The 23,002-nt window shown below is 47.3% G+C and overlaps 1 protein-coding gene and 1 long non-coding RNA gene across 2 annotated transcripts; both read right to left on the minus strand.

Annotated features, from left to right (window-relative positions):
- Nucleotides 1–6,897: 6,897 nt before the first annotated feature.
- Nucleotides 6,898–19,065, minus strand: LOC117060339 (relaxin receptor 1-like). Its single transcript, XM_033172553.1, has 11 exons — nt 18,968–19,065; nt 18,402–18,476; nt 17,619–17,690; nt 14,265–14,336; nt 12,796–12,867; nt 12,192–12,263; nt 11,999–12,070; nt 10,503–10,732; nt 9,938–10,348; nt 8,250–8,465; nt 6,898–7,592 (listed from the first exon to the last, which is right to left on the minus strand). Exons 1-11 carry the CDS (start codon nt 19,063–19,065, stop codon nt 7,405–7,407), a joined length of 1,578 nt encoding a protein of 525 aa, XP_033028444.1. The 3' UTR covers nt 6,898–7,404.
- A 172-nt stretch (nt 19,066–19,237) lies between these two features.
- On the minus strand, nt 19,238–21,916 carry LOC117060244. The gene is made up of 3 exons (XR_004427981.1): nt 21,845–21,916; nt 21,308–21,379; nt 19,238–19,309 (listed from the first exon to the last, which is right to left on the minus strand). It is a non-coding gene; the product is annotated as an uncharacterized LOC117060244 (long non-coding RNA).
- Between the last annotated feature and the right edge of the window lie 1,086 nt (nt 21,917–23,002).

The raw sequence follows: 23,002 nt of genomic DNA on the forward strand, positions 1-23,002 counted from the left end.
CCTGAGAGCCAGACCCAAGCGCTGGCGTTATGTTTCAGAGCTGCTAATAGCCAGACTATGAAATCATCCAGAAAATAATCCCCGAGCCATTTGAACAGATCAGGACAAATTTCCTTCATATTTCTAACCCTGGAGTTGGGGTGAGACAGCCTGGGACTAATACCTGCCCAGGTCCCTTTCCCCTGAGCCTCCAGGCGACTGAAGCCAAAGGGGCCCAGAACAGGTCAGCATCGGGGCCTAAGCAAGGCCTACCTGGAAGGACAGGCCTCATGCGGGATTGATTAGGGGGCAGGAAGTAAAACTTGACATCGCTGACACTTAACACCCTCTGCACATCCTGCCTCCTAGACGATGAGAATAAAGATATTGTATTTTCAGGGGCACTGACATTTTTATACCTTTTAATGAAAGGAGGAAGCTGGCTCCCCCCCCCATCCTTTTCTTGGGAAACAGACCTGCGAGGTGGAGGGAATGTGAAGCATGTTTGCAGTGTTTCAGGAAAAAAGGGGTATTTGAGTCGGAAGTTGTATGAGGAAGGGGACTTATTTGTTTTAATAAAGTCAAGTGAATTCCCCCTTTTCCCAATGCAGAAGAGGGGGGGGGGAGAGAGAGAGAGAGAGAGAGAGAGAGAGAGAGAGAGAGAGAGAGAGAACATGGCTGGGAAATGACATTCACAGAAAGGGAGCCTGATGTTTGCAGTTAATAATATTTTCAGGTGGAGAAGGGAAGCCGTTATACAGATGGTACCTCTGGAGGGTGGGGCAGGGAGAGATTTATCGTGGCTGCGGCTTGTAAGACAGCATTAAGAAGTGGTTCTGAAGTGGTTGCACAAAACAGAAGAAATACAGCACAAAGAGTTCTCCGGGTTAGGTAGAATAGAAGCTAATGGAATGGTTTGGCTCAAAGTTAAGCCCCATTCCAAGATGGTCCCCTGCCTTCCTTTAAAACTGTGGTCTACTGACTAGTTAAGATCTGGAACAGGTCCTAATTTGGCCCAGGAGGCCATTTTCCACAGACCTCATCCAACTGTGCTGCACCTGGTGACACTGCTGCCACTGACCTCAGTTTTCTCGTTTTACCATTCTAATGAAATTCTCTGTGCTCCACCAAAGTGCATTGCAGAATTTTGGATAACTTTCATTGGGCCTTTATTGGAAGTGCACAAATCTCAGCCTTCCAGAGTGAGCAGGGTACTTAAAGCAAGTGCCTGTGAAGGTGATAATAATAATTTTATTATTTGTACCCCGTCGATCTGACTGGGTTGTCCCAGCCACTCTGGGCAGCTTCCAGGCTATACAAAATAAAACATTAAACATTAAACATTAAACACTTTCCTATACAGGGCTGCCTTCAGTGATGGAGCTGGAGTTCAGTACAGCATAAGCTGCAGTTCCACTGCGGAGGCAACAGGCAAGGATGATTGTAGCAGATCAACAACAACTGGAAGGCTGCAGAAACCCACTGCTGGCATAGAGCGAGGGTGGGCAACCAGGGATGGGGTGTGTTGGAGGGGTCATTTGCTGTCTGTGAGGGAGCTAGGCAGATCTATCAATTTTGGTGCTCAACTTTTCTCATTTTTCCAATCTTAAATTCAGTTTCCCACATTTCTGGAGATATTTGCATTTTTTTAAAAATCATTAAAATTCATGAATTGATTTCTCCTCATAAACACATTTTTCTATTCTATTTAATTTTATTGTATTATATTATATTCATTTTGATTGATATACATTTTTGCCAACAATTTCCCCTAATATAGTGCATTTTTGTATGTTATTTTTACTAATACACGCATTTTTATGCACATTTCCCCCAACAGATGCATTTTTGTATACAGTGGAACCCTGGGTCACGCACACCCCGGGTTGCGGACATTCGAGTTAAGAACGCCCGCAACCCGAAAGCGTTTCCGGAGCGCGCGCAACCCACGCTCAGCCCCCAGATGCGCAGAACGCTTCTGTGCACTTCGCGCATGTGCAGAAGCGCTCAAATCGCGCTACGTCCGGGTTTTTTCTTTTGGGGGGCGTTAGTGTTACGCACGCCCGTGATACATAGCGCGATCCGGAACAGATCGTGTCCATAACACGGGGTACCACTGTATATTGTTTGTTTGGAGAACTGCATCTTAAAACTTGTACAAGTGCAACTTTTAAATATGTTTCTCTTTTGATGTTGGTATACTGGCTCGAGAAATGCAAATTCAGAAGGGTTTCTTTTCATTAAAATGCAAATCAAATAAAATTTGTCCTCCGTCTCCACTCATTGCCCAACAACCTGCTGAAAAAAGGACAGAATGTAATTAGGCCAAACCCAGCTAACATGCAACTAATCTGCTGCCTGTGGCCCACAAATGATAGGGCTGGCTAGGAGTGCAAGATATTGCTGCTTCAGTTGTGTTTTAAGATTCCGGTGACCCTTTGCTAGCTACATTTGGACAGTTGGGTGCATCTCCTCGTCAACTCACATTGGAGACAATCTGTTGGCCATTTAAGTGGCCTCTGGAATGGCTGGCTTGGAAGCAAACAACTCCCACCTGCTTGTGAGTGCAGGGGCAATGTGCTGAAATGTCACCCAGGTTCCCATCTGCTTTTCCACATTGTAATCTGCCCATGATTGATGCGTCGGGAAAGAAAAGAGAAGGTGCAAATGAGACCCAGAAGAACAAAAGCAGAGAAATGGTGAGGGGGAGAAAAAGAAGCAAGCTGGAGAGGGGAGAACACAGGTGTGGCAATAAATTCTGTGTCATAAGCACACATGTGGCCATTGCATATGTGCAATGGTTTTCTTTTATGCCCTATTGGCATAATATTTTACAGAAGTGGACGATCTGGCTTATTGGGGGTCATTTGTTCTGCCTGCAATCCAAACATCTCTCCTGTTGACTTTGACCTTGTGCAATGAGACTCTGCAATACTTAGGCCACCAACAGCTTGATAAACCTTACAAATTTCCATTGGTGCAGTCTGCCTGAAGGGTAATGGATCTGCAACTTGGGGTTTTCTGCTGTAACAGTCATTGGTATAACCAATCCTCATGGAGCTATAATTTCTAAAGTAGGGGAAACAGGCCTTGAAATCTTACAAGATATAGGACATAGCCAATGCCTTAACATCCACAGGCATAAATTGTCTAGCCAGTAGAAAATGAAGGTTTTTCCTCCACCCTCAAAACTTGGAACCTTTTACTTTTCCTGGGGATGTTCTTTAGAAAAGCTTAGCTGCCATCTAGTGGAATATTTATGCAATGCAACAGTGTTCAACGCATGCGTTTTTTTAAAAATTGAGTCTTAATGGCGCTGTGGGTTAAACCAGAGCCTAGGACTTGCCGATCAGAAGGTCAGCGGTTCGAATCCCCGCGACGGGGTGAGCTCCCATTGCTCAGTCCCTGTTCCTGCCAACCTAGCAATTTGAAAGACGTAGTGCAAGTAGATAAAAAGGTACCACTCTGACGAGAAGGTAAACGGCATTTCCATGCGCTGCTCTGGTTCACCAGAAGCGGCTTAGTCATGCTGGTCACATGACCCGGACGCTGTATGCCGGCTCCCTCGGCCAGTAACGCGAGATGAGCACCGCAACCCCAGAGTCGGACATGACTGGACCTAATGGTCAGGGGTCCTTTTACCTTTACCTTTAATGAACCCAACTCTAACCATGCAAAACTAGGCACTGATCAGAGTGGAGACTGCAAACTTTTCAAACTACAGTACAAGTGTAGCTGATGTGATGGCTGTGAGTGTTTAATGGTTTTTCCTGGATTCTACCCATTGTAAAAACCTTACAGGTTGGGACCAGATGGTCTGTTTCACCAGCTACATTGACTCCAAGGAGAGAAATCCTGAAAAAGTAGTAATGAATGATTTGGAGGACATATACAGCGAAATGCTAATTATGGCAATCTTTCTAATTAAAATTATCCCCAGTTGCTGAAGGTTAGATCCTGGCAAAACCCAATAAATATAGACCTTTACCATACAGCCTGGTGAGCGACACGGAACTCTCCTACAATTCTCCAAGGTGCACACCTTCCAGCTTGTCAATATCCTTCCTAAACTGTGGTGCCCAGAAATGGACACAGTACTCCAGGTGGGGTCTGACTAAGGCAGAATAGCACAGTACTATTACTTCTCTTGATCTGAACACTAGACTTCTGTTGATGCAGCTTCAAATTGAATTAGGTTTTTTTTTTGTTTGTTTGTTTGTTTTGCTGCTGCATCATACTGCTGACTTATGTTACACTTGTGGTCTACTAAGAGCCCTAAATACTGATTGTCAAGCCAGATGTCCCCCAACCTATATTGGTGCATCAGGTTCTTCCTTCCTAAGTGTAGAACCTTACCTTTGTCCCAAGTGAAATTCCTTTGTTAGTTTGGCCCCCGTTTTCCAACCTGTTAAGGTCAACTTGAATTCTGTGTTCTGCGGCAATAGCTACTCCTCCTTGTATGGTGTCATCTGCAGATCTGATGAGCACCCCCTCAATACCTTCATCCAAATAATTTATAAAGACATTGAACAACCATGGACCCAGGACAGAACCCTGTGGCACCTCACGTGCCGCTTTTTTCCAGGATGATGAGGAATTCTTCGGGTTTGGTCAGTCAACTATATACAAATCCACCTAACAATAACATTGTCCAGCCCACATTTTACCAGCTTCTCTGCAAGAATATAATGGGGGGCTTTTTCGACATCCTTACTGAAATCAAGAAACAGTACGCCCACAGCATTCCCTGGATCCACCAACCTTGTAACTCTATTTTTTTTTTTTAAGAAAAGAAAAAATTGATCTACTATGACCTGTTTTAGAAAAACCCATGCTGGCTCTTAGTAATCACAGCATCCTTTTCTAAGTGCTCATAAGATCACTGTTTAATGATCTGTTTTAGGAACTTTCCTGGTATCAACATCAAGCTGAATGGGAGGTCCTACTTTTCCCCCTTTCTGAAGAAGGGGACATCGGCCTGCCTGCAGTACAAGGACCTCAGCCCCAGGGGGAGGCAGGTTTTAGACCACTTTGCTGGTCAGATTTTAGGCTATTTCCCTCTCACCTCCCCCCGTCCTGAAGTGTGGGAGATTGTCGAGGAAGAAGGGCCCAAACAAGATGGCGGGCGTGGGCAGCCGGCCAACCCTCATTTAGGATGTCGGCGCCGACTTCAGCATCAAGATAGCGCTGCTTCCGCCCTTTTTGCTCCCCGCTTCCGGTCGCAGAGCCTCTCCGAAGATGGCGCCCACGCCTTCAGCATCAAGATGGCACCACTCCCACCCGCTCCTGCCCTTCCACTTCCGCCCACATTGCCTCTCCGACGAAGCCCCTTCCGCTGCTTCCGCCCTTGCTCCTAGTCCGGCCTCCTCTTCGCCCGCACAGCCTTTCCCAAGATGGCGCTGCTTCCGCCCTTACATATCCCCTATCTGCCTTTCGCCCCGCAGAGCCTCTCCCAAAGTAGCAGCTGCGGACGAGGCGAACTCTAGGTCCTCGGGTACCGTAGAGCAAGTGCAGAAGGCGCCACACACACACACACACACACCGGGGAGCTCACAAGGAGCTCAGAGAGGAAGGAAGAGTCCAGCCATGCCTTGTCTTCACGCACACACACACACACACACACCCCATTTCCCCAGGCTGCTCATATCGTGACACTTTACAGAACTGCTTTTGCAGTTTTTGGAATAAATGCACTTGCATCCAGTTCTTGTCTTGCTCTCTTCCCTGCCCCTCCGTGTTTTAAGAACATAAAAATAGCGCTAGTATGTGAATCACAAAGGAGCCCATGTAGTCCTGTATCCTGTTCTCACAGTGGCCAACCAGATTCCCCAATGGGAAGCACAGAAGCAGGACCTGAGCAGAGCGACACTCTCCTCCTGAGGCTTCCCGGAACTGGTATAAAAATCATTGCTGCCTCCAAAATAGTGGCTAATAGCCATCAATAGCCCTCTCCTCCATGAATTTGTCTAATCTTTTAAAGCCATCTAGGTTGGTGGCCATCATTGCCTCCTGATGGAGTGGGTGCCATTGCTGCATGAAGAAGAACTTTATCACTACCTTGAGATCCTGGGGAGATAATGGTGGTATATAATCTTTACATATTTATGTAAAGATGCATATTTACGTAAATATAAATGTAATAAATAATAATAATCAGCAAAACCAAATAAGAGTATTATGTTGCCTTCAAGTCTTAAGAAACATATTTTGCAATAAGTGTTTGTGAATTATAGTCCACTTCATAGAGTTATAGCGTTGGGATAAGTCCAAAAAGTCATCTAGTCCAACCCCCTGCAGTGCAGGAATCACTTTGTTGGGTGTGTGAAGCGCAGTTATGAGTCACGGTGGGACGGAATTGTCAAGTGAGGTCAAGTGGAAATGAAATGCAAAAAATAATAATACCGACAATGAGAATTACCTTATTAACACCACCATTTTAGAAGGATGTTGACAAGGTGGAATGTGTGCAGAGGGGGGAGACCCAAGATCATAAAGGTTCTGGAAACCAAGCCTCATGAGGTATGGTTGAGAGAACTGTGTATGTCTACCCTGACAAAGGGGAAACTGAGAAGAGAGATGATAGCCATATTCAAATATCCAAAGGGTTGTCACATGGAAGATGGGATTTCTGTGAGCTGACAAATGATGGACAATTGCCTTTTTTGCAGTGATGGTGCTTTCTAAGCAGCAGGAGGTGGTGCTTGCAGGAGATAAGAGGAAGGCTATAGTGCCAGCCAAAGGTCCCTCACAGTCAAAGACTCCTGAAACCTGCACACACAAAGTCCAAAGTAATTTGAATTTCCCCCCTCCATATGTGGAATTAAATCCGGAGGTGCTCTATCAATTTGCCCTGTCTTGACACTGAATGGTGAACAGGAAGAGTCCTAAAGTGGATTCCTAATTTTTCTTTTTCTTTTTCCTTAAGGGCAAATACCTCCACTTTCACAGAATCGTAAAGTTGTAAGGCACCCAAGGGTCATCTAGTCCAACCTCCTGCAATGCAGGGATCACTGCTAAAGAATCCCTGGCAGATTATCATCCAGCCTCTTTAAAAACCTGCAACAGAGGAGAGTCCACCCACCACCACTTTGTCAGATGACGAATTTGCTTTCCACCCTGGAGGGCAAAGGAATCCCAACAGAATCTGATCTCTTCAAGAAACTGGGCAGATGCTGTCCCATTCATCTGGCTCCTGGAGTACTTTCTTCTGCATATCACCACTGGCGATTTTGACTGCAAACCCCCTGGTGAAATCAAGGAAGGCCTCCGAATTGTTCTAGGGCAAAAAAAAAAGGGCGCGCAAGAGAGCATGAACGTGGACCCTTTTGCTTGCAGTCAAAGTTTCTAGTCCCTGCCACTTTGGACAAATGGGGAGCCTGCTCAAGTGTCCTTGTACATCTTTTAAGCACCCCCAAGGCCTAAATGTCAGGTGCTGCTGTGGACGGATAACAAGACAAAGCTCTTCCCTTGCGTATCCTGCAGAGATGGCTTGTTCTTCTGAAGACACTGCTTGAGCTTCTCCTGGAAGGAGGTGGTGGTGATGGTGTAGAGGATCGGGTTCAGAGCGCTGTTGATGGGGAGGATGAAAATGACCACCCAAGAGGTCACGGTGCCTGTCCAGAAAGAGGAGTTTATATTAATATAATCACCCACCTTGCACCCTGTGGTCCCAGGGAGTCTCACAACATTACAACACAACATTAAAAAAAAAAACAGCTTACAAACAGAAGGTGGGTCTTAGAATGTGCGCCTCGAATGTCAAAAGTCCAGGGTAAAGAGGTGTGTTTTCAGCATCCTCCAAAAGCTGTACAATGAAGGTGTCAGGTGCACCTCTGGGGAGAGGGAATTGCACCGCTTAGGGGCTGCCATGAAGAAGACTCTCTCCTGGACTGCCACCTCCTGAGCCTTTAAGGGTGGCGGAGCTGGCAAGAGAGCCTCCTCTGCTGATCTCAGCACCCAAGAGGATCTGTAGGGAAGGATGTGGCCTTTCAGGTATTTGGGGCTTGAGTCATTTAGGGCTTTGAACACTTAACTGTACTCCGACTAAACATTAGGAGGAACTTTCTGACAGCAAGAGATGTGGAACAGACTCCCTTGGAAGGTGATGGACTCTTTCATTGGAAGTTTTTAAGCAGAGGCTGGGTGGCCATCTTTCAGGGATTCTACAGCTGCAGTTCTTGTATTGCAGGGGGCTGGACTAGATGACCCATAGGGGTCCCTTTCCACTTACAACTCTACGCTTTTAAGATGAGTAAGGTCAAGGCATCTACCTGGAATGTCCAGGTCCAGCAACGAAAGCAGCTTGAGGAGGAAGATGGGGATCCAGCAAAGAGCATTGGTGAAAACGATGAAGAAGAATCTCTTGGCTAGGGCCACCTCCACAGAGAAAGCGCTGTGCTCGCCTGTCCTGGCTGCTGTGGTGTGAATGGAGTAGAACATGCTTGCGTAGGCCAGCACAATGATGGCAAAGGCAACCAGGTTCACACCTGTCGGGCGGAAGGGATAAAAGAAGCCTTAATAGGTGCACAGTGTGGAACCACTGCTTTTGAGAGGCAGATTGCTCAAAGAACTCTGAACTCTTCAGACGCCACTCAGGGCTGCTAAAGTTGAAACATGTTTTAAATCTGGGAGCACGTTGACTGACATCTGACTTATTTAAAAAAAACACCTTTGCTTTCATAAACATGTAACTGTGAAGAATATATTTACAATATTCTCATTCTTATTCACTTTGCTCCTTATAGAGAGCTCCTGCACAGGGTTTTCCCTATTAAGGTTTAGGGATCTTCCTCTGTCTATTTCACATCAAGACAGATCACACTGAAACACACATTGTCCTCAGCAGTATCCAGAGAAACTTCTCTCAGCAACCATTCTCCCTCACACACGTAGAGAGAGAAGACAGTTAAAAAACGAGAGTTACTTGAATAACAGTCACAACAGAATGGAATGGCTCTCTCACGTGACTCGCAGCCAGCCAATCACATGAGAGCTACTGCCAAAAGAAATTTGACATTCAGGAAATTCAACCATTATCCTTAACAAAACTGGCACACAGCACTTCAGCATAGGCACCCCTTACCCCTCCCTCCAAATCCGCAAAGCTCTCCGTATGAGCAAGGGGTGCTTACTGTGAGGGATCCTATTCCCTCCCCTGTAGATACTTCCCCAACCGTGACTCTCCCTAAGTTTCACTGACAACTAGGATGAATCCTTCAGTGTTTATACGGGAGTTGTCTCTGGGGTACCTCAGCGCTTTATGTTTGAAAACCTCTTGCCACCTATGGGATCTCCCTCCCAGGGTTCCCACCTACTGCAGTTTGCCTTCACTTTAGGCAACTACGTGGCACATTTGGCTTCACTGTCCAGCCCTCTGTATGACAGGAGAATAAGCAAACAGTTTCCTCTTCCACAGGAAAGCTTTGTTCTCTCCTCTTAGTCACACCTCTTAAGGTACTGATACACTGCCACAGTCAGCGAACGTTTAAGCACATTTAAGTTTATTAGGTAACTTGAAAACATGGATGTCTCGGGTTATTACTGGTACAAATCTTCTTCTCATGTAATTCAGCTTTGTTATAATATTTCCTGCATCCCTTTAAGAAGAAGAAGAAGAGTTTGGATTTGATATCCCGCTTTTCACTACCCGAAGGAGTCTCAAAGCGGCTAACATTCTCCTTTCCCTTCCTCCCCCACAACAAACACTCTGTGAGGTGAGTGGGGCTGAGAGACTTCAGAGAAGCAATGGTAATGACCTTTTCTCCCATTCCCCAAAGCCTAACCTCGCAGTTTCTCTTTCTAACCCTCCACCCCCAACTGCCAAACCCCCAACTGCCTTTCAAGGTTGTTCCCCCTCCTTTTAGAATGCCAACTAGCTCCGCCTCCCAGGGAACACCTACCTAACATGGGAGTGATAGGTTAACCCATGATGAACCAGGCATTATTCCGCCACACTTACCCAGGAATATCCCCGTGGAATAAGCCCGAGCCCCGTGGCGCTCTGTCCCATCGGACTGGAGCGGAAAGCACACACCATTCCTCCCGTAATACACCCCGAAGGACTCCTTGCACAAAAAGGGCACCAGAGTCAGGAAGAAGCCCAGGAGCCAGATGACCGCCAGGGTGGAGAGAGTCCGCTTCTTGCTGGCCCTGTGGTGGCTGAAGGGGAAGACGACGGAGAAGGATTTCTCCAGGGTCATGTAGGTCAGCTGGAACACCGAGACTTCGGAGGAGAGCATGGCCAGGCTGCCCACCAGCTGGCACGCTGTGCTCGCCATCCAGGCTTGGGCGTGCTGGTTGTACTCTCCAGAGAACCTGAGGTCAAAAGCTCCGAGGAAGAAGAGGTAGATGCCCATCAGGCAGTCGGCACCTGCGGTAGAGGTATGGAGGAGACGGTCGGGTGCCTGTCAAACTACCCCTGCCATTCTCTTCTTCAGCCTGATCTTAGCTCAAAGGGTTGCAGCCAGCTGGACTGGATGACACTTCCCGAATTGACTTCCCCTCTCCCGCCCTCCCAAGCTTACAGCAGAGAGATTTGATGGCCAAGGCGTGGTTGCTGTTTTCCGTGGTGATGAAGGACCTGGTGAGGATGACGAAGAGGTTCCCTAAGCAGGTGGTGAAGGCGACGACCCAGACGAAGACTCGGAGGATGCCGCTGGCCAGGAGGTTCTCAAAGGAGGAGATGCCGTCGGTGTTGGGCTTGCAGCTGCGGACGTGGGGTGCAAAGCTGCAGTACTGGAACTTCTTGAAGTAGCTGCCGCGGAGGAGGAGATTTAGAGTCGAGGGGGTGTGGGGTAGTCTTCTCATCCGATGCAAATATTATTATTATTGGTGGTGGTGGTGGTGGTGTTACTAATTGTATTTATTAATTGCAGCTAGAAGATTGAATTCACCTGGCCTCAACCATGCAATATATACTTTTGTGAGAATTCCCTTGCTGATCAGCACTTAATGATGAGACGCTGCGACTCCCTGGGGGTACCTTCCAACCATGATTCTATGAGACACCTTCCTGGTTTCTGATTAAGTTTGGGGTAACTAACCCCTGCCCCATTCCTCCCTATGCACGTTTCTTTCCTTCTCCTAATGATATGAGGGGTGGAGCAATGTATCGCACGACTCAAGTTTCTTATATCTCTTGATGCACAATGGAAGAAGACACACACGCCCATCCTCTCCCTATACCCTAGGTTGAAGTTTGCATGAAAAATAAGTGGCAAAAAAACCCTGTTGCTTAAGCTCCACCCACTAGGAATGTTTGCTGTTCCCTATGCTGCAGGTGTCATGGACGCCGTGAACTGAAGCTCTTGATGACACCTTGTGTATGCATATAGGAAGATTGTCAAGGAACTTCATGGGGAAATGCCATGGAGTCACTGTATGTTTTATTTTTTATTTTACTTGTATGTCCAGGTCAGGGATGTCCAGCCAACCTAAGGCCTGTGGGCCAGATGCGGCCCAATCGCTTTCTCAATCCGGCCCATGGATGGTCTGGGAATCAGCGTGTTTTTACATGAGTAGAATGTGTCCCTTTATTTAAAATGCATCTCTGGGTTATTTGTGGGGCCTGCCTGGTGTATTTACATGAGTAGAATGTGTGCTTTTATTTAAAATGCATCTCTGGGTTATTTGTGGGGCATAGGAATTCGTTCACCCCCCCCCCAAAAAAAATATAGTCCGGCCCACCACATGGTCTGAGGGACGGTGGACCGGCCCACGGCTGAAAAAGGTTGCTGACCCCTGGTCCAGCTCATTGGGCCCCAATGTTTACATTTTCACCCCTATAAATATTAGGGAGGGTGCCAGCACTAAATAATGAGCAAAATGGGGGTGATGTGGAGGGCTCCCCTACTCTGAAGTGAAGTGAAATTGGGTAAGCCCTGCAGTCCTGCATTATGCCCTGCCCACCCCCTGCTCAGAAAATTGGGGCGAGTGCAACTACTTGTTTTGTAGGGAGTGCCTGCCCTGTGTCAGGGGGCTGCCCCACACTGCATTTTGAAGCTCTGAAAGGGTGACTTACATGTGATGCAGATTAGTGAGCTTCTCAAAAATGCGGCTGTGAATGTTGGGGATCTCCAGTCCTTCCAAGCTCCTACAAAATGAACAGCAAGGAGGGTGAGCTGGCTCTTGCCAGTCCCGAAGGAAGGATTTAAGGAGGTTTGCATCAACAGGAAAAACCAACCAATCAGGGTTTTGCTGCTTGGGACACTTACAGAGAGCGCAGGAGGGGGACATCGTCAAATTCATCCGGATAGATCTGGTGCAGAGGGTTATCCGAAATATTCCTGCAAGGAGAAGGAAAGGCATAGGTCGGTGGATGGGGGGAGTGATGCCTTTGAAAGGAATCCCAGTTAATCTCTCCCTAATAAACGTAATTTATGAAAACACAAATTTCAGAAGTTGCATTTGATATTTTGAAAAATTTCACATTTTGTTTCTGTGCACCTTTAAGTTACTCTTGCTAATGAATTTGAAGGCAGTAATATTAACCATCTGATGCCTTACAGGCGGATGGTTTTGCAAACTACTTTGAGGTTTTATTACAGTCGATTGAGCTGTGATTCCTGCATTCCAAGGAGTTCGGCTAGATGACCCTCAGGATCCCTTCCAGCTCTACTGTTCTATGATGCTACTGCCCTGTCCGTCATCAAAACCTTCATTTTTTTTACACTGTTTTCATATAGAAGCATCATGCTGCAGAGCTGGAAGGGATCCCGAGGGTCATCTAGTCAAACCTGTTGCAATGCAGGAATCGCAGCTAAAGGATCCCTGGGAGCAGCCCCCCAACCTCCACTTAAAAATCTTCAAGATACATACAGCTGCTGCAATTCATGCAGACCCTTGAAAGACGATGGCAGGAGATCCTTCAGCCTGTTGGAGGACAAGTCACTGTTGGAAGACAAGAAAGGAAAGTTTGAGAAGAGTTGATTCATGGAAAGCCGGTCAGCACACCACATTTTTTACTGCTGCACCTGATACTAAGATAGGTCAGTATGGTGTAGTGGTTAGAGAGCTCGGCTACAACTAGGGAGACCCAAGTTCAAATCCCCACTCAGACATGAAGCTCACTGGGTGACCTGGGGCCAGTCATACCAGGGGCCTGTTGGTGGTGGCTCCCCGTTTGTAGAACACCCTCCTTGGTGAGATGCTCTGGCCTCCATCACTGTTAACTTTCAGGAGGAATTTCATAGATTCGTAGAATTGTAGGTTTGGAAGTGACCTCAAAGGGCATTTTGTCCAACCCCCTGCAATGCAGAAAGCTCCGCTACAGACTCCCTGAAAGATGGCCATCCCTCCTCCGTTGAAAAACCTCCAAAAAAGGAGAGTCCAGCTTCTGAGGTGGAGACCCTGTGTGGTAGGTCAGGATTATTACTCCATCTATATCATCGCTTTCCAGGGAAACCAATTATTTTATCTCCATGGTAACCAGCATGCATCTTGGAGGTAAGGTCTGTTGCATTCATTACTTTATTTCCTGAGAAGTGGAACGGCCTGGAGGTTCCGGATTTGAAAGGATGGAGACTTTGGTTGCCGTCATTTCGGTTTTGGAAAAAGCAGCTCAGCAGAGGCTGACTTCTGCAGGAAGGACAGGTTCCCCACTCAGACATAAAAGGTCATTGAGAGCAGCAGGGCTGGAGACAAAGGCCATGTTCACGCCACCCATTTAAAGCGCTGCAATACCACTTTAAACAGTTATGGCTTCCCGCAAAGAATTCTGGGAGCTGTAGTTTGTTAAGGGTGCTGGGAGTTGTAGTAAAGAGTCACACACCCTACTCCCCTTCTAGAGAGGTTTAGCAATCCCAGGAATGGATTGCATTTCTATCCCACCTTTTTCTCCAAGGAGCTCAGGGTGGTGGCCTTGGTTGTCCTGCCCCTCATTTAATCTCCACAAAAACCTTGCGTAGGCCAGGCGAATATCAGCAGAAACCAGCCCTTCAAGGTCACACCCCATGAGTTTCATGGCCAAGCAGGCATTTGAACCCTGATCTCCCAGGTCCCAGTCTGACACTCTAAGCACTACACTGCCATGCCTCTCTTCCCAGGAAACTCTGCGACGGGACTAGGGAATCTCCTAACAGCTCTCAGCCAGAAGATATAAGTGGGCAGCAGAGAGAGGGCAATGTAGAAATGTCAAAATAAATGAAACCAATTCGACCTTTTCAGGTTAGGTAACGTGGAGCAGGTGTCAGTGGGAGGCACCACTTGGATTTTCTCCCTCCAGCGACAAACCGTCCTGGCCAGGCAGGCCTGACCGGTTATCGTGAAGGCTTGCCGGATACACTTACAGTTCCACCAGGCTGTTGAGGTTGGAAAAAGTCCCTGCCTGGATCCACTCAATCTTATTCCTGTTCAGCACTCTGGAAGACAAAGGCAAGCAAAGATGAGCATGGGTTCATCATGTGTTATTCTCACCCCACTTTTTTTTAATTAAAAAAAGCTTATATTATCTATTCATTCTCATTTATATACCACCTTTACTTCAAGTCGCTCAAAGTGTTGTTCTCTCCGTCTCCTCAGTTAACCCCCACAACAACCCTGTTGTAGGTAGTCTAGGTTGAGATGCAGTGGCCAAGTGGAGTTGTCCTAGCCCAGCACTCTAACCACTACACCACACTGCCTCCCTCAGTCTCGCCACCCTCACAAGGACAAACTGGCATACATGGTTCTTGGCCTCCTCATTTTAATCCCCACCACAGCTACGTGAGGCAAAGAGTGATCTTGTGCTCAGGTCCTGCTTGTGGGGTATCCCCATGGGGTCATTTGGCTGGCCTCTGTGAGAGAAAAGGATGCTGGGCTAGATGGACCATTGACCTGATCCATCAGGGCTCTTCTGGTGCTTGCATGGAACCTCCAGACCCAGAGGCAGTCTATCTGGATTCCTAGAATGTTAGGAGCATGTGGCCACCTTGAGAACAGGATGCTGGGTAAGTTGGACCCAGCAGAGCTCTTCTTATGTGTGGCTCAGAGGAGCCTCTCACAGGGAGGAAAGCCTCTCTTGTATCCTGGCTCCTTTGGGATTTAGCTTTCAGCAGTGAAGAGAATGAGGAGATGGAGGGGGCAAGAGCTACATCATTCCCTGGTTCACACAGAAGGACTTCGTCTGCTTCATCTCCTCTATAAAACTGTCACTGGGGCAAGGTCAATGGCAGGGGGTGTTTACGCCTCCCATCTTCCCTGTGTTTATCTTTCTGTGATGTTGACATGGGAAGGTCTTGGGGATCACATTCCTGGGCAAAGCCACAGATGATGGAGACGTCACGCTGATGGGAAGGCTGATGTCACAGACTCTGGGTTTCATGAGCCCAATTATACCTTGGGGAGCTTTTGCTGAAACCCTCACCTGAGGTGGTGTTATGTACTGAGTTGAATAGGATCCAAACTGCAGCAGGCTGATTGGTCCTAGAACAATAGGATTGAGATTGCAGCAGTCTGATTGGTCCGCAGGAGCCACCCAATCCTGCTCCAGGTGGAAGTGAATCCACACTCCGATTGGCATACAGGAGTATCCCGGAATTAGCCAATCACGTGGGGCCCATTGTGTAAATAGTGTATATAAAGCAAACGTTTTGGGGAAACTGGATTCCTCACTACTATGAGCTGAATAAAGAGCATGAAATTCACACTCAACTCCGAGTATATTTCAGGTGGGGTGGGGGGGAATGGTGCTTTGTAAGAGATCTGGAGCAAGCTTGTTTTCTGCTGCTCCAGAGTGGAGGAGCCGAGCCAATGGATTCAAATGACAAGAAAGGAGAGTCCGACTAAGCCTTAGGAACGACTCTCTGACAGTAAGAGCTGTTTGGCAGTGGGACAGACTCCCTCTGAAGGTGGTGGACTCTCCTTCCTTGGAGGGTTTTAAACAGGTTGAATGGCCACCCATCAGAGATTCTTTAGCCACGATTCCCGCATTGCAGGGGGTTGGACTAGATGACCCTCAGGGTGCCTTCCAACTCTACAGTTCTATGATTCTGTTAATCCAGTGGTTCTCAAAGGGTGTGGTTCACCATACTGGTGTGGCAGGAGAGGATGGTAAGTGTGGCAGGAAGATTCAAGGACAATCAATATTATATTTTGGGAATGATTCGTGTTCTTATGTAGCTGCATTGTTTTATACTTCCTGGATGTCCCACAATCATATTATATGTGTTCTATTTTTGTTTTCCAATGTATTTCTTGTCAATAAAAAATAAATGGTGGGGCATGAGCAATTTTTTTATTCTGAAAGTGTGGCCCATGAAATGAAAAGTTTGAGAACCACTGTATTAATCTGTCAGTTTGATTCCTACACTCTGCAGCTTCAGAAAACAGGCTTGCTCCATCTTTCATGTGACAGCCTTTTTGGGTATTTGAAGGTGGCTCTCATGTCACCTCTCGATTAACTCTTCTCCAAGCTAAACATATGCAATTCCATCAACCATTCCTCATAAGGCTTGGTTCCCAGACCCTTGATCCCCTCAATCACCTTCCACCTTCTTCCTTGGAGAGCCAGTGTGGTGTAGTGGTTAAGAGCGGTAGACTCGTAATCTGTGAACCGGGTTCGCGTCTCCGCTCCTCCACATGCAGCTGCTGGGTGACCTTGGGCTAGTCACACTTCTTTGAAGTCTCTCAGCCCCACTCATCTCACAGAGTGTTTGTTGTGGGGGAGGAAGGGAAAGGAGAATGTTAGCCGCTTTGAGACTCCTTCGGGTAGTGATAAAGCGGGATATCAAATCCAAACTCTTCTTCTTCTTCTTCTTCCTCATCTTGCTCATATCCCACAAAGAAGTGGACAGACCTCAGATTCAGAGCCAGAAGGCCTAATCCTGTCCCTGCCTACATGGATTTCACGCTCTCTACACGGAACAAAAAGTGACTGGTTCAAGTGTGGCCAACGACTTGCTAAGGCTGGCTCATCCTCCTTGAATATCCATAGAAGCAAGTCAAGAGCTGTGTTCCTTTTGACTCTTGAGAGCTGGACATGCGGAACTGGACATTCCAAGCCTGCCCTTCGTTCCCCGTCTTGCAGGGAATTTGTCGTTTGTGTACAGGGATGATATACTCAATGCAAGGCAAGTGGATTGAATCCTCTCTAAGGGAGGCAACAAAACTGTCACACTTCAGAAAAGTGGAATGTGGGTCAGCCCTGCATGTTCTGCAGAAGAAACTCTTGGCTTCGTCATGGATGAGGAAAAACGAGCTGAGCTTGAATCCTGGCAAGATGGAGACCCTGTGGGTGGGCTGTTCCTGTGTCTGGGAAATTGCCAAGTTGCCTGCCCTGAATGCAGTGGCACTCCCCCTGAAGGAACAGGCTCACAGTTTGGGGGTGCTTCTGTATCCAACTCTGTCACGGGTGGCTCAGGTAGCAGACCCTCCTCCAAGTGTCCCTATTTTCCAGGGACAGTCCCAGATTTACAGAAGCCGTCCCGGTTTCTGATTTGATCCCGGAATGTCCCGCTTTTCTTTAGGATGCCTCTATTCTCATCAAAGAAATACTGGAGGGTATGATTGAGTTATGTGGGCCCCTTCCAGCTCTACCATTCCTTGATTCTATGATTCTAATTGTTTGGGATCCCAGCAGATTGCGATTTGTGCGGCTAAGGCTGTGTGCATGAAAAACACAGAAAAATACAACGAGGGGAAAGAAGGAAGACTGTTACACTCACAGAACAGTGACCTCGTTGCACCCTTGGAAGCTGGAACTTTGCAGAGTGTGAAGCTGGTTCCCCTCGAGATCCCTGGATGGCGGAGAAAGCAAGCAGTGATTTTTAAAAAATAATAATCCTGGGAACCGTAGTTTGTTAAGGGCATTAGGAGACCCCCTCAGAGAGCTGCGGGTGGTTTATCCATCGTAGAATCGTAGAACTGATCTAGTCCAACCCCCTGCAATGCAGGAAACACATCGATCCCTCTCACCTTCTGGGGAAGAGGGATCTCTTAGTTACTCTCAGCAACATTAACAAACTACACTTCCCAGGATTCTTTGAGGGAATCCATGACCGAAGCGGTATCAGTGTGCTTTAAATATATAATGTAGATGGGGCCACTGCCAGAAAGCCAGCCTTGCCTTTGTAAAAGGACTTGAACAATCCCAAAGCTTTCTATTTGATGTTGCATATCCCAGTCCTTCTCTGCGCCCAGCCGGGGTGCCAAGGCCTGACCCCTCCATACACAACCAGCCAAACCCTCCACAGTCTTCAAAAAGGAGGCTGAGATGGGTGACCCTCCTCTGCGTGGGTGCAGACAGACAACAGCAGCACGTCCCCCACCTACCATCTCTCCTTAAACAGACCCCTGCTGCCCCCTTTTCCAATCCCACCCACCCTCGAGCCAAAGCAGTTCTCCAGAGCAGAGCTGAACACAGAGGAGGGCTGAACCTCGCCCAAGTCAGATGGGACCCTCCCCGGGGGTCTCTCTGTTCCCAAAATCCAAAGGCAGGAGGAACTCACAGCCAGTTCAGCTTCGGCATTTCTGAACAAATCGACGTGTTGGGGAGGCCTCTCAGGAGGTTGTTGTGCAGGTCCCTGGAATGGAAGGACAAAGAGATCAATGGTGATGGACAATGTGCACCCATGAAAATGGAAACAGTCCGTGCCAGGGATAATAGGGAAAGGAACTGAAAACAGAATTGCCAGTGTTGTAATGCAGTTAGGGTTAGGGTTGGTGATGGGGTGTTCAGCAGCGAAACAGACTTTTCCAGGAGGTGGTGAGCTCTCCTTCTTTGGAGGCTTTTAAAGGCTAGATGGCCACCTGTCAGGGATTCATTGTAGGGGGGTTGGAGGAGGAAGCCGAGCCAAAGCCAAGCTTTCAGCACCACAACTCTGTGGCCCTATAGTCCAAGTGTAACTTAATATTCCGCCTGTATTTGCTTGCTGTGAATTAAAGACTGTGAGCACCCCTGACTGAAAAAAACATGCAGATTTCATTTAAGCATGACATCATTCCCAGGACAGAATCTGGAGCAGAAGATGTGCAAGACTCCAGTGCGCCCCCCCCCAATAAACTCCATACTTACAGAAATAGAAGTGATTTCAGCCCCTCAAAAGCAGTTGCGAGGATTTCAGTTATGTTGTTGTTCTCCAGGATTCTAGGGTGGGGCGAAATGGAGATCATGGTATGGTGAGCTTACTGATATAGCTCCATCAGTACAGCATGAGACCTTTAATCTCAGGGTCGAGGGTTCGAGCCCCACATGGGGCAAAAGATTCCCACATGGCAGGGGGTTGGACTAGATGACTCTCGTGGTCCCTTCCAACTCCACAGTTCTATGATTCTATGTACTTACAGCCATTTGAGACAAAACAAGTTGTGGAAGATGCGAGGCTTCAGGTGAGTGATGTTGTTGGAACTGAGATACCTGGAATGACAAGAGAAGGATTGGGTTTGTTCTGGATAATACAGTCAAGGTTCAGACTTCCTAACTCCTATGGGGAATAGACAATGGAGGTCTCTTTCCGGCATTCTGAATTTCAGGTCTATGCCTGATCTGGGGTGTGTGTGTCATTATTTCTACCTAGAAAGCTGAAAAACAACCGCACCTGGTACCTGGAAGGAGCCTGGTGGGAGGAGAAGGTGGGGAAAGGGGCAGTATCCGCTGAGGGGTGGGGCTGGGCTACCAGTGGGGTGAGGGGTAAAGAAGCCAACCTCTGCATCCAGCAAGGAAGGGGCAAGCTCTCTTTGCCTCAGACAAAGCATTACCTCCAAGCCCTCCATAGACAATACAAAGTAATAAAATCACAGAGAATCATCTCTCTCTGTGTGTTGTTATAAGAATTTTAAGGTCTTTCATATATATATATATATATATATATATACACACACACACACACACACACACACACACACATATATATATATATATATAGTTGTTGTTCAGTCGTTCAGTCGTGTCCGACTCTTCGTGACCCCATGGACCAGAGCACGCCAGGCACGCCTATCCTTCACTGCCTCTCGCAGTTTGGCCAAACTCATGTTAGTAGCTTCAAGAACACTGTCCAACCATCTCATCCTCTGTCGTCCCCTTCTCCTTGTGCCCTCCATCTTTCCCAACATCAGGGTCTTTTCTAGGGATTCTTCTCTTCTCATGAGGTGGCCAAAGTACTGGAGCCTCAACTTCAGGATCTGTCCTTCTAGTGAGTACTCAGGGCTGATTTCTTTAAGAATGGATAGGTTTGATCTTCTTGCAGTCCATGGGACTCTATATATATATAATAGTTAGTAATGTACCAAGCAAATAAGGCCACATGTCTGAAAACAACAGACAAAGACAGGCCTCACTCCATTTTGTCTCCTAGCTGGCCAAGTGTTTTCATCTGCAGGGAGGGGGTGAGAAGTCTCTGCCTGAGGATGGGCCATTTCCTCACAAAGGACAGCCATTAGCCCTACCGGCCAGGGAGGAAACCTTTTGTTTTGCAGAAATATGTGTCTGGGAGGGGTCAATGAGAGATGGCATAGGTGTGGAATATTCCCAAGTTACCTCCTCTGACCACCACCACCCCCCCCCCCAAAAAATTGTGATGTTTCTGGGGGTGGGCTAGACTCCAGGAGGGATTTTGAAATGTCTCTATAAGAGCATGCCTGCATTGTTCTGGGTCTTTTTCCCTGAAAATCACCGCTGTTGCAACAGCTTCAATAAAGATCAAGCTTACTACCCTGTTTCTCCTAAAATAAGACATAGCCATAAAATAAGCCATAGCAGGATTTCTATGCATTTGCGAAATATAAGCCGTTCCCCAAAAATAAGCCATACCCCGAAAATAAGCCATAGTGACGTGGTACCTCTCATTAAAACAGCCTGGAGAGGCGTGGCTATGCAGCGTGCCGATGCGACACGGTTAAAATAAGACATCCCCTGAAAATAAGCCATACTGTGTTTTGTTGAGCGAAAAAAAATATAAGACGGTGTCTTATTTTAGGAGAAACACGGTAGCTGCTTTGCTTCTCAATCTTCTCTGGTTGGCCTCTGTTTTTTACTCCTACCAATGGAGAACCTGCAGAGGACTTTGCAAGGGCTCTTGTGTACCCCATAAGGGAATAAGGGCAGATTTTTTCTTACAACAGAGTCCTCCTGCAGCTGTTCTTCTCTGCAGCTTCTCCTGCCTCTGCCTCTTGTCTCCTGGCTGTTACTGGATCCCCCAGATCACTGATTCCGTCTTCCACATCAGTCCCCAATGCCACTTCTTCCAGCCACCACTCCTCAGTAACCAGCCAGTCCCTGACACCCTGTTAACCTACTGGAATGTGTAAAGCTGGGGTAGCCAAGGTGATGCCCCCCACCCCACCCCGCAGAAGTCTTCCTTTTCTTTTTGCATGACCTGCCTGATCCCATGCAGCAAAACCAAAGCTCATTACTCACAGCTTCTTGAGCTTGACAAGTCCAGCAAATGCAGAGGCGGATATTGACTGGATCCTGTTATCTTGTAGGAAGCTGTTTGGAAAGAAAATTATACAAAAGAGAGATATCCTCAGAATTAATATTGTATCCATGGTATTCCTGACCCCCCCCCCCACCAGAACCTAGGAAATCAATCATTGTAGAATTGTGGCATTGGAAGGCACCCCAAGAGTCTTGTAGTCCAACCCCCTGCAATGCAATGATTGCAAAGGCCAACGTTCATTGTCAGATTAGTTGCGTTTTACACCTGAGGGTTCCACATTGGCTCAGGAACATTTAATTCCAGGCTGGATGCATTTGATTGTATTTGTTTTTAAAAGAACACTATGAAAACAGAGGGTTCTAAAATGCAGATTTTTAAAGGCTGGTATCAAATCCCCTGCATAGGCTGTGCAGTTCATACAATCGTCGGACTGCAGAGTTGGAAGGGTCCCAAGGGTCATCTAGTCCAACCCCCTACAAGTTACAGAAAATGTAGGGATTGGGTATCATACTTACAGTAACTCCAGTTGCTCATAGGCAATGAACTGATAGTCCAGCAGGGAAATGATCTCATTATTCTTCAAATCTCTAGGAAAAGTAGAACAACAAAAAAATGACTCCAGCAGCTGCAAGGGCTGTTTCACACATTACACAGCAAAAAACACAGGTTTGCAAATGAATGTATGTGCACCACAGAGGCACGGTCAATCCTGGCCCTCTGATGAGGGCACCTGTGTGAAACAGGTGTCTATAAACAAATGTTGGATGCATTCACACTTTAGGTGTAGACCTAGAGACAGCATAATCAGGAGATTTTGCTGAATGCCCAGAGTTGTCCCTAACAACTGAATGACCCAGAATGGAGGGCTGGAATGCCGTTGGTGGACAGGGTGCGGGGAAGGAATTAATCTTTGGGCAAAAATCAGATGTGACTGCAAAAAAAATTCAAATTTATATATTTCTAAATTACCTTTTCCTAACATTCCCAGTCAAAGATGCTGTTGAGATTAACAAAACGACAGACAGAAACCTCAGGGCAAAATCCAGTCAAAGTTGAGCACTTTCCAGCCCCACTGATTTCAATGGTTAAATGGCTGCTGGTCAGATTCTTAACTGCTCTTTTTAAAAGATAGGAAGTTAGCCGTGATTCCTGCATTATTGCAAGGGGTTGGACTAGATGACTCTTGTGGCCCCTTCCAGGTCTACAACTCTATAATTCTCCTACCTCGCGGTATCAACCTTTCTCCCTGTAGTTTAACCCCATTGCTCTATGCCTGAATTTAAAATCACCACCCCACTTGTGAGCCCACCTATCAGGAGGCTCTGACAGGTGCCAGCATCACACCTGTGTACAGAATCGTAGACTCTTGGAAAGGACCCCAAGGCTGGTCTAGGGCAACTGCTTGTAATGCAGGAGTGCCATTTCCTCTGCCCCACATATTTCCACCTGCTTTGGGGTGCTGTTGAATGAAGCCACCGCCCAACTCCCTTGGCATTCCTCCTCCACCCCTGTGCCGGCTGCCCAAAGACTAGGATGGCAGGGACATCTCACCCCCCCCCATTACTCACAGCTCCGTCACGCTGGGTGAGACCTGGGGTACGGCATGCAGGCCCCGATCCTGACAGTTCACGGCAGTCCCCGAACACCCGCATCCAGCTGGGTACTGATTTAGG

Source organism: Lacerta agilis, chromosome 15 (assembly GCF_009819535.1).
Source record: "Lacerta agilis isolate rLacAgi1 chromosome 15, rLacAgi1.pri, whole genome shotgun sequence".
Lineage (NCBI taxonomy): Eukaryota > Metazoa > Chordata > Lepidosauria > Squamata > Lacertidae > Lacerta > Lacerta agilis.